The sequence below is a fragment of the Uloborus diversus genome, chromosome 9, assembly GCF_026930045.1.
Source record: "Uloborus diversus isolate 005 chromosome 9, Udiv.v.3.1, whole genome shotgun sequence".
Taxonomy (NCBI): Eukaryota; Metazoa; Arthropoda; class Arachnida; order Araneae; family Uloboridae; genus Uloborus; species Uloborus diversus.
In genome coordinates, this window is record NC_072739.1 from 140,877,821 (window position 1) to 140,891,831 (window position 14,011).

General features: G+C 33.4%; 1 protein-coding gene across 1 annotated transcript in view; it reads right to left on the reverse strand.

Moving 5' to 3' along the window:
* The window catches only part of LOC129230534 (proteasome subunit beta type-7-like), a 37,927-nt gene extending 28,831 nt beyond the window's left edge, over positions 1-9,096 (reverse strand). The window contains exon 1 of the mRNA XM_054864937.1: positions 9,035-9,096. Within this exon, the coding sequence (XP_054720912.1) occupies positions 9,035-9,096 (62 nt within the window). The remainder of the gene's footprint in view (positions 1-9,034) is intronic.
* Between the last annotated feature and the right edge of the window lie 4,915 nt (positions 9,097-14,011).

A 14,011-nucleotide genomic window follows, 5' to 3' on the forward strand; every position in this document is an offset into this window, starting at 1 on the left:
GATAATAACAATATAAAAAATTAATATGTTAATAAAATAAAAATAATAAGTCCGGTCCAGCGATACGTGTGACTTTTTGAGACCATTTCGTTTCAAATAACAATAAAAACCAATATGATATTTTAAAAATATTTTTTAATGGTTTCTACTGAATTAACAGAAGATATGTCAGAGTTTTTAGGTGGCAATTTTTTCTTCATAGGGCAATTCTAAATTTTTTTTAATAAAATTTTAAATGCAGCTTTACGTGTGTGACTCAGAAAATCTGAAAATAAACTATACCTCTTATTATTATTGTTGACTTTTTTCGGATCTTCATTCCCCTGAAATGACACAGTCTTACTAGTAAAACAGTTAACAGATCGACTTCAGTCTTGTCGCAATAAAGTTTTTCCCAGAACGTTAAACATTACCAAAACATATTATCAAATTATCATGCCGTGGCGCGAGTTTCATTGTTGAATCGCGGGTAACTCGATCCTCAGCTATTGTTTATATGAGGATTTTTGGTTTTGCAATCCAAACAAAAAAGAGCTTGTCTAAGGTCAGTGATCTTATTACCAAAGCCTGAGTTTTGTCTTCAAAATTTATTTTCATTTGAAAGTGTTCCGAATTCAGTCTTACCTGTATCCGTAAAAACTTATCCAAAATTGAAAAAGACACTCTCGATAAAAGAATGAAAGAAGATTTATGTGAAAAGAGATCACGCAAATTTTATGAAAGGATATTGACATTGAAGCATAGAAACCGTGCTCCCATGAGCTCCCATTCCCATTTAAATTAAGCACTGTCTTCTGCACCAAAGTTAAATGTCAATTAGAACCGCAGTGAACCTCTCATATTGTGTCTTTTGCCTCGAAACCGACGGTGCTCGTGTGGTCAAAATAAATCCACAAATTAGCTTGGAGATGGACTCGTCGATAAACGGCAAAGTTGAACATTTTTCGCCACCGAAACTGAGTTGCTTCAATCCAGATTCACCTTAGCTATACAGGGTGTAACAGTACAGCGTTTACAGACTTTCAGGGCAGATAGAGTACACCTAGACGATGGGAAATCACGTAGCAATGCATGGTCGGAAACGCTTTCCTGGTGCGGTAGTGACGAAACAAATCACCAAAAAGACAAGACACGAACAAGAGAAGAAAAGATGTTTATTATCCTTAGTACCGCAAAAAAACTAAGAAAAAGAAAACATGAAGGAGCCAACGATCGTCAACAAAGTAGGTGTTCGAAATTACGACCCCGGGTGGGCCGTGATGCATGTACCACATCTCCGTAAGATCGAACGTAAAAGCTAGTGCGGCAACAAAAATCACGTGTGCGCATGCACCGTCATCTGACGCTTTGGTTTACGTAACGACGTCTATTGTGTACACCAGACAAAAACTTACCATCATTTTTTTGTATTAGAAATACACGTGTCATTTCCTCTTATTTGTGTCCTGTCTTTCTTGTACTTTGTGTCGTCACTGTCGCGTCAGGAAAGCATTTCCGACCAAGCATTGCTATGTGATTTCTCATCGTCTAGGTGTACTCTATCTGCCTTGAAAGTCTGTAAACGCTGTACTGTTACACCCTGATTAGAACTACAAATCTAAGTAGGCTAGTGATTCGCCGCGTTTATTCTCTGTAAATATGTTTTTTCTGCCTCCCTTCATGGTAAGGCAGGAGTTGCACTCCAAAGGCATTTCACTGCTCATAAATGTTATTTTTGCGTCTTTTAACAGATAATCGGTTAAGCACACTTAAACTACGAAATATTAGCATTAACATTGCAGTTCACAGCAATATTGGCACGATTAAGTTATTTAAAATAGTTAAATACATCGAGCTATATCGATGGTTAAATATCTATGATGCTAAATAAAGAAGGTTTACAAAAAGTATTTTAATGCAGTTTTGCTATCAATTGAGGCAATGAGAAGCAAACGGATGCAAGTGGCAAAATTAAAAATTTGGAGATAACCAGTACAAACAGTAGGTGAACCCTTCATATATCTTCGGGCAAGATATAGTACTAGAAGCCCTAGTAGGTTCCGGTATACAGCTTGATTTAGAAAAAAATTTCAGTGAAAGCCTACCTAGGATCTGATCTTTAAACGCGTTTTACTCAAAGCTTCAAAATGTCCACTTGCATCCCTTTGCTTCTCACTGCCTTAATTGGTGTCGTCTAATCAATTTTCGCATTGCCAAAATGAAGTTTGAATAGTCACATCCAACTTTGCAGATAGGGCTTCAATTTATCTGAAAAGCCGTAAAAATACTTCGTTTTCCTCGTTAAAAAAAGCACTTGTAACACTGGAGCAATATTAGCATCATATTTATTCATACTTTGACATTTTTGTTTTTCATCAATCGTGTATCTTTATTATAATTAAAGCTTACATTCACTAACTCTAACTTCCAATTCTTATTGATTCAATTTTTCTATTTCTTTAAGTAAGATAGTTGCAGGTTGTTTCTCCTGCGTCTTAGGTTTACTGTTCGAATTTAGCATAGGATTTCGGAATCCAGCATAGGGCGTAGATGCTTGATGGCTATTGCAGCGATCCATACGAGCACTTCATGCTCGTCCAGATAAGCCTAAAATGTGTATAAATTGCACTGCATTTACGCTGTATAAAACTATTGCAATTGAACTCTCTTAAAACGAACTCTGATTTAACAAGAACCCGGATTTGACATGGAAATCAGAAAGGTTTGGTTGGTACAATCTTAAATCTGTAGGAGCGCAACTCACTTTTAGCGAGCAAGCTTCGCTTACGGCTGGTATGATTTTGGGATTCGTACAATGAGGGGTCGTTTCCGAAATTTTAAAAGTATTTTTTTTTTGAAAGAGCATGCTTAAAAACATATAATTTGACCATTTTTTAAATAATTTGACAAATTTTACTATTTTTTAAAAAAAATATTTTAATCGGTGTGCAGACTCATTTTCATTTTTTACGTTCTGCACATGACATCACAAATAATGAACTGCCATTAACTGTTGCAATTAGCACAGAGCGCAATATTTAATTCGCTTCTTCATTCTCGTATACTGGCAACGATACGGTTGATAACAAGCGTAGAGAGCAATATTTAATTCGCTTCTGAATTATCATATCGTCGAAACGCGGTAGACAGCAGTGGCGTAGCTAGGGAGGGGCGGAGGGGGCAGTCCGCCCTGGGCGGCACTTTTTGGGGGGTGGCAATTTCACACTTTTGATGCGAAAAAATTTAACGCGATTTCCCAATAAGGGAATCATGCTTTTGATCTATTACTGGAGGCAAAAAAAAGAAAAATAAAAGTTTTCGATTAGTATAAGGTTTTAGTACGACTATGATAATAAAATTACTCTAATACAAAACGTGCCATTCGGACATCTCAGCACTATTCTTTGCTTTTTCTCTTCCTTCCTCTGAAGCTACAGAATGATGGAGGTGGTAAAGTCAAGGGACCATGTTTTTTTTTTTCGTTTTACTGTTAAGTTAACTATTGAGGGAAAAAACAATAAATTTTAAAATCTTTCGTTATTTGATGAAGCTATAACTTGATTACCTTATTAAAAAAAAGAAAGAAAAAGAAAAAAAGAAACTTTTTTTAAAAAAAGGAAAGTGACAACAAGAGTAAAAGGAGAAAGGAGAGGCCTCAAATGGTGTGCGATTTCATGCTCATTTTCAGGACAGCATTTTCTGTTTCAGTAATTGCATTGATTGGTAATTGATTACAAGATTTTCACTAAGACGGAATGAATTTTATGTTCATTTTATAAAAACACTTATTCACAACTCGAATAATAATTGTATTGCTATTTTATATCAACAAATTCCTTTAAACAATGAGTTTCACCTTTAGTCATTCATTTTAAGGAAAGTTTTTTAATCGGTAAAATGATCTCCAAACAAAGCCTTTCACATTTACAGCGAAAGTAATGATTTTTAATGCACAACTTTTTCATCTCATGAGTCACAGTGTGGTTAATCGTATGTAAAGGTTCTCTTTATCTTTTCGTCCTCTATTAGGGAAAAAGAGAGTCCTCCAAATTTGATAATATAGCAGTACCGGATATAGAGAAGAGAACGGGATGAGTCTTGCTCGTATCTTGGGTGGCAACTTCTGAATTTGTCAACACTAAGTGATTCGCACAAGCACCTATCTAAAAGGGAGTTAGAACTCCCTTTGAGAAACCAAATTGACCCTACATTTGCGTTCTAAAACTTTGAATTAGAAAAATTTCCCCAATCTTTACGCTCCTTCCTCTACTATCACAAAGCTTAAATTGCATTTTCAGGACTTTAATTTTGAAAAATATCTGGAGGAGAGCCACTTACCATCCCTTTCTCAATTAACTGGGCCACACAAAGCTTAAAACAGCATTTTGGGGGACTCCATTTTCACCCCCGCCCTTTTCGCTGTCTAATATTTTCAAAGCTAGCTTTAAAATGTGTTTTGGGGCCGAAGAATTTTGACTCACAGAAGACAGCTTAAAATTGTGTTGTTAAACCCTTAATAAATGTCACATTTTCCCGACCCCCTAACGTCTCCAAAGAAAGCATTAAACTGGTTTCAATTTTGAAAAAAAAAAAAAAAATCTGGAAGGTGCTCCTAGCCGCTTTTCTATAAGCGTTACTAAAAATTGCTTAAAATTCTGAATTTTAACTTAACTTTGGAAGTTTTCGGTGGGGCTCTGAATTCCTTTTTTTTTCTTCTGCAAGAAAAAGAAGAAGGAAAAAAAAGGTTTATTTTCTTCTTTATTAAAATATTTTTAAAATACTTTTGACTCTTTAATGTTTTATGATTAAAGTGAAAAACCAACGTAAATAAAGTACAAATTCTGAAGAAAATACAGCAAACAGCGTATAGCTATTTCAAGGCTGCAATGGAACATTTTCGTAAGTGAAAAAAGCTCACCAGCACAACCAGAAAGTCGTGAGAGAACTGACATAATGTATTAACTATTTCCCAGCAAAATGCGGCAGAAAGAGTAGCTACGCCGCTGAGTAGACATGAAGCGCAAGCATTCAGCACGCCAGTGGAATACGCGCCTAAGTTCATCATTTGTGACGGCATAAAGACAACGCCTTGTTTGAAAAATCGGACATTTTAAAAAATTAATTTAAAAAACACTGTTGGGAAAATAAAAGTATTTTTTTTTGAATCCTTGTTGTTTTTTTTTTTTTTTTTGCTCATTCTATCAACTTTAGAGACCAAAAGTTGTACTTTTTGACTGAAGGAAACAACCCCATTTCCACTGACTTCCAGTTCAGTTAATCCTTTCTTTGAAAAAATCCCTTAGCATTCCAAAGTCAACCGAAAGTTAGTGATGTGTCATAAATCCTGTGAACAAGTAATGATGGCATCTATCTCTTTTTATTCTAATTGGTTCGTAGAAAAGCATTTGAAAATTACTGTACGAAACAAATAAATAAAAATAAACAAAGCTAGTAGGTATGAATCCTTATGATTTTCTCGTAAGTCGTTTTTTATGAACGCTATGTCATAAAAAACAGGCAAATATCGCAGTCCCTTCTCGCTTGTTATAAGCGAATTTGAATGTACAATGCAAAATAAAAAAACTCGTCAGAAATGTTCAGTGCTTATTGTAGCAAGAATAAATAAGAATCAAGTCAAAAAAGCAGAACTATTGCATATCCTAGCATTTTATAACATCCTAATGGGGAAATCGTTAATTCTGTATAAATCAGAAAAATTGGGCAAGTTAAAAAACTTTTTGAGATTGAACTCGAACCCGCCAAATTCTTCTTCATTGTTTTTGTTTCAGAATGTTTTTCTCAAATCTATATAAATAAAACAAAAAATATGAAAAAATATGAGTGTATGTATGTATGTTCCCTATACAAATTCAGTTTTCGTCGGATCTGGACCAAAAGGGAGGTACTTGGGCACCCAAAAAGGAACGTAGTTGGGTTTTCAAACGCCAAAAAAGAACCGAACCGCTCGAATTTTATTTTAGGGCCCGAAAATGGCATTGAATGCATATTTCTACCCAAAATAACTATCCGATCAGTTCAAATTTAGCGCCATTCGAAAGCCCGTGAAAAATGCCCCTAATATTGATTTTAGTCCTTAAAAAAAAAAAAAAAAAAAAAAAAAACAAGGTTGTAGACTCCCCGGGAAAAAATTTAAAAGTATTATTAAGCCTAATGAAACAGAAATTCATATCGGAAAATTATCCTTTGCACGATCTCATTTTAAATAAACCATTCAGAAGGATACCACTTTTTCTTCTCCACTTTTTTGACTAAATAAAATTTTGTTTTTGTTTCGAGGTAAAAATTACCCCTTTTGATTATTATTTGGTGATTTATTTTTTTTTTTTTTTTAAGATTTTATGTGTATTTATGGGGGGTTGTGTTTAATTTATTCGGGAATTTTTGATTTGCCGTTTTCTTTCTTTAAGAATGATTATTTTGAAGGGACATTTCTCAATATTTTTTTCTTTTCGAATTGAAGCCGGATTGCTGAACATGCGGCACTTGACATAACTTTTATTTTCGAGGTAGATCGTGTGAAGCCGGGCAATGCAGCTAGTTTAATATAAAAATTGTTTTTCCATACGTTTTAGAATAGCAAAAATGAGGAAACAATGTTAAATTTCTACACACATAAAAGAAAAAAAATATACGTCCCGTTCAATCAGAATAATGATTTTCAAATAAAATGGTATTTTTGTTAGTGATAGAATTAAAATTCAGAGTTCATCTGGAATTTAGTAAGTGAGCAAGCAAACTATACCTAACAGTCAGGCAAATTAAAAACTCTGTAGTTCTTTAGTTTGTCTGTGTTTGTTTTAGAATAGTGAAAACTTTTAATTTTGAACGAAATGTTTGTGCACTGTGCTTGCCAAACAAAATGGCTCAACAAAAAATAGCAAAAATGCCGTCAAATTCGTTTTCAGTGCTTTAGGTTTGCCAATTGACTTGAAAAGAAAATTATTATTTTTTCTTTCTTTCCCGAAGTACATTTAGTGAAACTAATAATCCATTAATTTAACCTTATATCCCGTTCATTGCCATTTCCTCCAAATCAAATTTATATTGAGTACATACAGTGGCTCCCAAAAGTGTTCGTACACCTACGACTTTCAATGAAATAGGACCCTATCCAATGGTTAGAATTAATATTTCGGAATAGGTATTTAATTATAAAATCTATGATCAATTCTCAACAAAACTACATGATTTTTTTTCAAAAAATACTAAAACCTAATTTTTTAAAAATCAAAAACTAAAAAGTGCCGGAAATTTTATCTCACAAAAGTCTTCGTACACTTTGAAAAAAGTCCATATATTGCTGAATAATCTAACTTTTTATTAAATTATTATTTAGTAGAATATCATGCAGTATCAACAACACCTTTTAAACGTCTGGGAATAGATTTCATTCTTTTTCTTTCTTTTTTTTGCTCAATTTCCGAGTAAGTGTTTAACCACACTTCGAATCTTTCTGTTTCTAGCTCTGTTTTCGTTTCAAAGCCGTATTTTCGTATAAACTAGCTTCCAGATATCTCTAAATATGTTACATTAAGTTCAAATCTGGAGATTGAAGGAGTATTCTCTAAACTTTAGGACAATTTTTGAGGCACTAAACGCAAACGTTAAACACCGTGTGCTTCTTACCGTTATCTTGATAAAAAACAAAGTTGTTTCCGATAACCAAATTTTTGGCTGAGAGTTTAAAATTGGTTTTTAAAATATTTAAATGAACAGCATGATTCATTATTTCATCAAAAAATTCCAAACTACCAAGTCCTGATGCTGATATGCACCCTCACAGAAGAACAACTTCACCGTCCTGATTAACTGGTCCAACTAAGTTCGTAAGATTAAGTTCCTAATTTTTTCTTCTATTTACAATTATGCAACAATTTAACCAAACATGTTAAATTTATTTTCGTGTGTAAACAAGAGGTAATTTCAAAACGTTTTCAACTTTTCTATCATTGATTTTTGCGATGAAAAGCGAGAGCTTTTTGTTTTTCGCACGGCCAAGAAAATTTCTGCGGGAAGAGGTCCCTTTTAACCCAGCAAATCAGAGAACTTGGCGAACAATTTTAAGTGAAAATGAAACGTAAAATGTTTCATTCAGTTCTGTAGAAACTTTTTCAGCACTCAAATGCGTATTTTGCATAATTTTTTTTCTGTAAATCTCCGATCACGCTTTGTCAACTTTGCCGGTTGACCTTTTCTTACCTTGTTTTCGGCCCGACTCTTTTCTTTAAAGCATTTTATCAAGCACTTTACTATAGAATGGAATAAATTAATTTACCCATTTACCGCTACTGTAAGGAAAAAATGTAAATTTCGAACGGTGTTTATGGTTTTTTACGAATACCAGCCATTTTAAAGTAATAAGCACAATATTAAGAAATAAATTAAAAAAAATAAAGCCAAATGACTTTTAAGAGTCAACACAATGCAAAAATAATAAAAAAACGACATATCATAATTTTAATCATGAATTTATTCGAAAATATTTAAGTGTACGATGACTTTTGTGGCGTTTTATTTCTCCGTCTCTTCGTTTTTGACCCATTTCAAAAAGAAGATCCATCAATATTTTGAAAAAACTACTGGGTTGTATTTAGAATGACATAGGAATGATGTGAAAAAATATTGGACTTCATATTCCAATTTAGTTTCGGGTTATTTTGGTTTATTAAAAAATTTCAAAGTGTACGAACACTTTTGGGAGCCACTGTATTTCAAAATTATGAATCATCAATATTTATCAGATTTTAATTTATTTCAGTATCCCATCTTCTTTCAAAAAAGAAAAAGGGCAGTAAGAACAGGTTCAAAGAATTTGATTCTTCAATATTTGTAAAAGTTGATGTCTCAGTAAGATAAAATATTCTATTGTAAGTTATATGTGACAATTTGATTGCTTATAGAATGCAAAATTACTTCTGTTAAGACAAACTTTTCTTATGAACAGAGTGATGATGCACACATGTTTGTTTCTTTGTATTTGATTTTTTGCAAAGTAATTCAAAACAATACATGAAAGGAAATGCAAAAAAATTACCTTTGGTAATTATCAAATTTAAATCCAGAAGTAGAAATTGGATGTTTCAAGCTTTCCGCCATAGTTGAATATTGAATACGTTCTCAATTCTATTTATCAATATTTTCACGAGTTACGAATGAAAAATATGATTGGACAAAATTAAAATTAAAATTGAAAAAAAAAATCGTCTGCTATTACTTATTAGATGGCTTTGCCTGTCGATGACATATTCGCAATTTAATAAACTATAGGGGGCGCTGTAGCCAACGTCTAATGGCGGATGAAAAAGGTAAAACAAACCAATGCAGTAACTTATAACTTGATTTGACGCTTAGTGAATGACAGTAATTTTTCATCGTGTTTGTGGAAAGCTTTCTTTTCTATTCTTCTGGATTTACATTCCATCATAAACTTTCTGAAGCCTGTAATTTACCACGAAGAAAAACGTGGAATGGAATGTTTTACCTTTTTCTTTAGTATTTTGTTAATCACTGCAAGGTAGCGTATTCGAGCTTTGGAGTTGCAAATTTATATTTTATCGTTGCAATTGGAGAATAGAACGAAACCAAAAATGAAGTTTTCGTCTCGGGAATTTTTTTTTTCTTTCATTGTTAGGTTTTAATTATTTTTGTAGGGACACTTCGATAACTGGAACATTGGCACGATTGTTAAATTTCGGCGATACTTTGGTCGTTCTAACTCGCCAATTGGCTGAATTTCCGGTATTTTTTGACTGCGAATTAAAATTTTTCTATTCGTATTATTAATTTTTGAACAATCAAGATTTCTCCTGAGCCGTTCCTTGAAGTTTCTCATTCATCCTCATCTGTTACGATTGGCAGATTGCGGCATCATTCTCTGTTCAAAATTTAAAATTAAATTTTTTAAAAATAATTTTTTTTTTAATTTATTCTTTGGAATTTTACATTATTGGCTGCCTTTTTCACACGTACTATAAACATAATGTTTATTTTTACTGCTCATTTTGATTGCACGATTTAATTACAACAATTCCTTTTCGCAGATGGTTAATCTTTACTAAGAATAAAGATGAAAGTATGTATGTCTGGATTTCCTGGATGTCTGTTATGCGCATAGCGCCAAGACCGTTCAGCAGATTTTCATAAAATTTGGCACAAAATTAGTTCGTAGCATAGGGACGAACACCTCGAAGCGATTTAAAAAAAAAAAAAATCGATTTTTTTTATTTTTCTATTCCAATTTTAAGAACATTTTACCGAGCGAATCATCGTAACATAGACGAGTAAATCATCATAACATGGACGAGTAAATTATCATAACGTGGATGAGCAAATTACCATAATATGAGCGAGCATATTAAAATAGCCATAGTGGCGAGAAATTCATCCTCTATTATTTGAAAATATACAGGCGTACCAAATGACCTTTTAGTTTTCTACTACGGGCAAACCCGTACGCGTACCGCTAGTTTCATATATAGTAGGATTTTATTTCTTTATTTTTTTCTTATTTATTTTCTTTCATTTGGATTGAATGTATGTCAGTTTCATACGCTTTATGTATCAATGAATATCCTTTAATACTTACGATGGATATGTCTCCAAATCATTTTCATTGATTTATTGTTTTTTCTTGTTTGGTAATTCCTTTCATATTGCATATTCCTCGTACTTTATTATTTTATTATTCAACTTTAAACTTTTACATACTGTGATTGTACATGATTATTTTTTTCATTTCTGACATTAAAATTTCTTAAACTGAAAATGATTTTAAAGAACTCCTTCAGAGTGGGCTTTAAATTTCATACTGCTGTGTCTCCTATGAATAAAAAGGATTTTCTAAATTTTTTAATGTTGCAATTTCTTAATAGTATCTTTTGTGGCAGTGATTCTCACCCACTGTTAAGAACCGGCACCGGTTAGCAGAAAAATTTGACTGGTCCTCGGAGATTTTTACACATCCGTGTAAAAAAATTGCCCCCAAACAGTAATTTAATGTTTTATACCTAATTATTTGTCATTATTATTCATAATTTTCTGCGATGTATCTCGAAGGTTTATTTTCTTGTTTACAATAATTACAATAACTACTTATTTTTGCATTCAAATATTATTGCAAGTAAATCATAAATTTACTGTTTCATACTTTATAACAAGTTTTAAAATTACCTAAATAAAAAAGAACTTGGCAGTCCTAGAAAATTTTCCCCTAATTTTACGGGTCCATGGAACGAAAAGGTTAACAAATGCTATTTCAGACAACTGCTTTCATTTCTTACAGTATAGAAAATGTATTCTTTGATGATTAGTTCATGTATCCTGGCATAACCAATAGAATATTACTATTCATATATGTTATTTGACGCAGGATTTAGGAGTTGGCGAATGACAGGAAATAGAGGATCGTTGCTCCTTGATTGTTAATATTTGAAAGCAGTTCAAACTCATTTATGAGCCTAAGGAGGACCAAAGGTAATTCGGATAAAACGGGTAGTATGGAAAATAAGCAAAAGAAATCTTTAAATAAACAGACATACCTTTTATCACAGCGAAAAACAATGCTTTGTTTCTATAAATTACAATGGATTTCTGTGCACAATCCTGTTTTTTTTTTATTTAATTCAATCAAACACTTTATCATTTATAGTTCAGCTGCAGTGATGTCAGATTGACGCACCCAAAGGGCGTCATGATGATTAGATTGCTATAATTTATTTAAATTTTTGACAGACCTATACACTGTTAAAACTACGGGTGACTCTGGGAAACCATTTGGCTCCCTGGGGTGAAAACATGGTGCCTCGGGGTGCAATGGAGGCTAGGAAATGTGATCAAGGTGCCTTTTGGTTCCTTTGTAAGTGAATGACACTAATAATGATGTCGCTGAACCTTGTAATAGCAAGGGTGATATGTTGGCGCATGCGCTCTGACATCGTTTAACCACAATCAACGGCGGACGAAGGAAGTTACTACGCAAAAAGTTACTTGAAGGAAGGTACTTGCCAAATGCAACCTGTAGTTTAACAGTGTGGTTCATCTATCATAGTTCAAATTTTAAAATCATTATTTGTGTGAATATGAAACTTTTTAAAACCCTACAAATTTGATCCGTATAAACGTGGTCGGAAAAAAAAAAGTTCTACCATAGATTATTGAAATACCAAATGAAGATAAATTAAGGGTTCAAACGAAAAAAAAAAAAAAAAGCTGAGCTATTTTCATCAATAATAGATTGCCAATTATCAAACCCAGCCACTTATTATAATCAAGCCAGCTTGCGTGATTCCTTTAAAATGGAAGGGGGGGGGGCGGGTGGTAAAAGAGAAAGAAAATATGTTTTAAGGAGGTGAACATAAAATATGTCAGTTTTTATCACCATAATTGACACTCTTCCCCTCTTTACCGAAAGAGTAAACTGAAAAAACATTTTGAGTAACATAAAAATATTTCTAACAAAACAAAAAGACGAAAATAAGGACAAAAGGTCGACCACTAAATTAGAGACAAAAGTCCAATTTCCTGAAGTCCTAATGGAAGTGGGAGTTTAGGATGATCTGTGTCTCCTAGTAGTTCCTTCAAAGATGGATGGAACTGAGTGAAGAATTTGAAGCGAATATGATCAAAATTGAGAGGATATGCAACACTAATTGAAATTATGTTTCGTATATTAGTTTTGAAATAAAAAAAAATGTTCCTATTTATTCTTCACTTTCAGTGACATTATTTGACCTTCCTTCTAGTTTTGAAAAATTGATATTTTTGCAGGGAAATGTTAGCAGCAAGCACGTGAGCCGCTGACTCCCCCTCTATTTAGATGGCGCCTTTGATAATGTTTACAGTCATTAAACATCTGAATGCACAAACGGGGTTCGACAAGGCAGCTTTCATTCCATCAGAACCACGAACCAAACAAATGGGATATCTTCACACAAAAACTCTAGAACCGCGGAAATAGTCGCCTGTCCCTCACGCACCGGAAACAAAAGCGAGCCAATTAAAGGCAGTCACGCGACCACAATCATCAGGAAATTTAGTCCAGAGATTTGGGAGAGGGGGATGATCGAATCTCGTTCCTCCCCTTTCGAGGTGTTGGCGGGAAGGCGAGCGGAAGTGAAGCTATATCATCTCAATTTTCCCACGCTTAGGCTTTTAATTGCAGATCATGGAAACAGTGGTCGTGATGGGAAAGAGATTCGTAGTTTATCCGACGCCCTTGGAAAAAGGCATCAGAGTAAACAATTCCATTGCGTAACTTCATCCGGCTGACACACTTGATGTCTTTCTCCCATTGACCTCTGTCTGATAAATGTACCAATTCAAGACATGGCTTCCAGACTTTTAACACAGAATGGAAAAGATGTCTATATTTCCTGTTCCGATTTCAATTATGACAATTCTTGTTCAAACTCGTTCGTTTACTAAGTAAAACATTTAACATCTCAACCCTTCCTACCCGAAATTGTTCCCTTTCCTCCTGGAGATGGGATTTTTTTCTTTGATTTAGTGTTTGTCCTAATGTCATTGCTCTCGTTTCGTTTTTTCAATAATAATAATAATTATTATTATTATTTTAATTTTTATGTGTTACTGAAAATTATTTTCCTGCTTATTATTTTGATCTGTTATTCAAAATTTGAAATTCGTAAAAATTTGTACTTCGGCAAAACTTGTCAAAATTCTAGAATTTTATGTCCTTTATTCCTTGGATAATTTCACTTTTTTTTTAGTTTTTTTTCTCTTCTCTCTTCTTTTAGCGCAGTATAAACTTTCCTAATAAGGTTCTTGCGGAAAAAAAAGTATATGATTAATTACTCGCCTTAGTATAGTACTAAGAAAAATATAAAAAATTAATTTGAATTTTGACATCTTGAATTCAAATTATGTTTTTCGCAATCACGTGTTTTTTTTTGCGTGTGTGCAGGCATGTGTCTCTGTGTGCGTTGTGTGAGTGTATGTGTGTGTGCAGTATATGGATGCAACCTGGAGACGGTTTTCGCTATAGAAGCGGCAT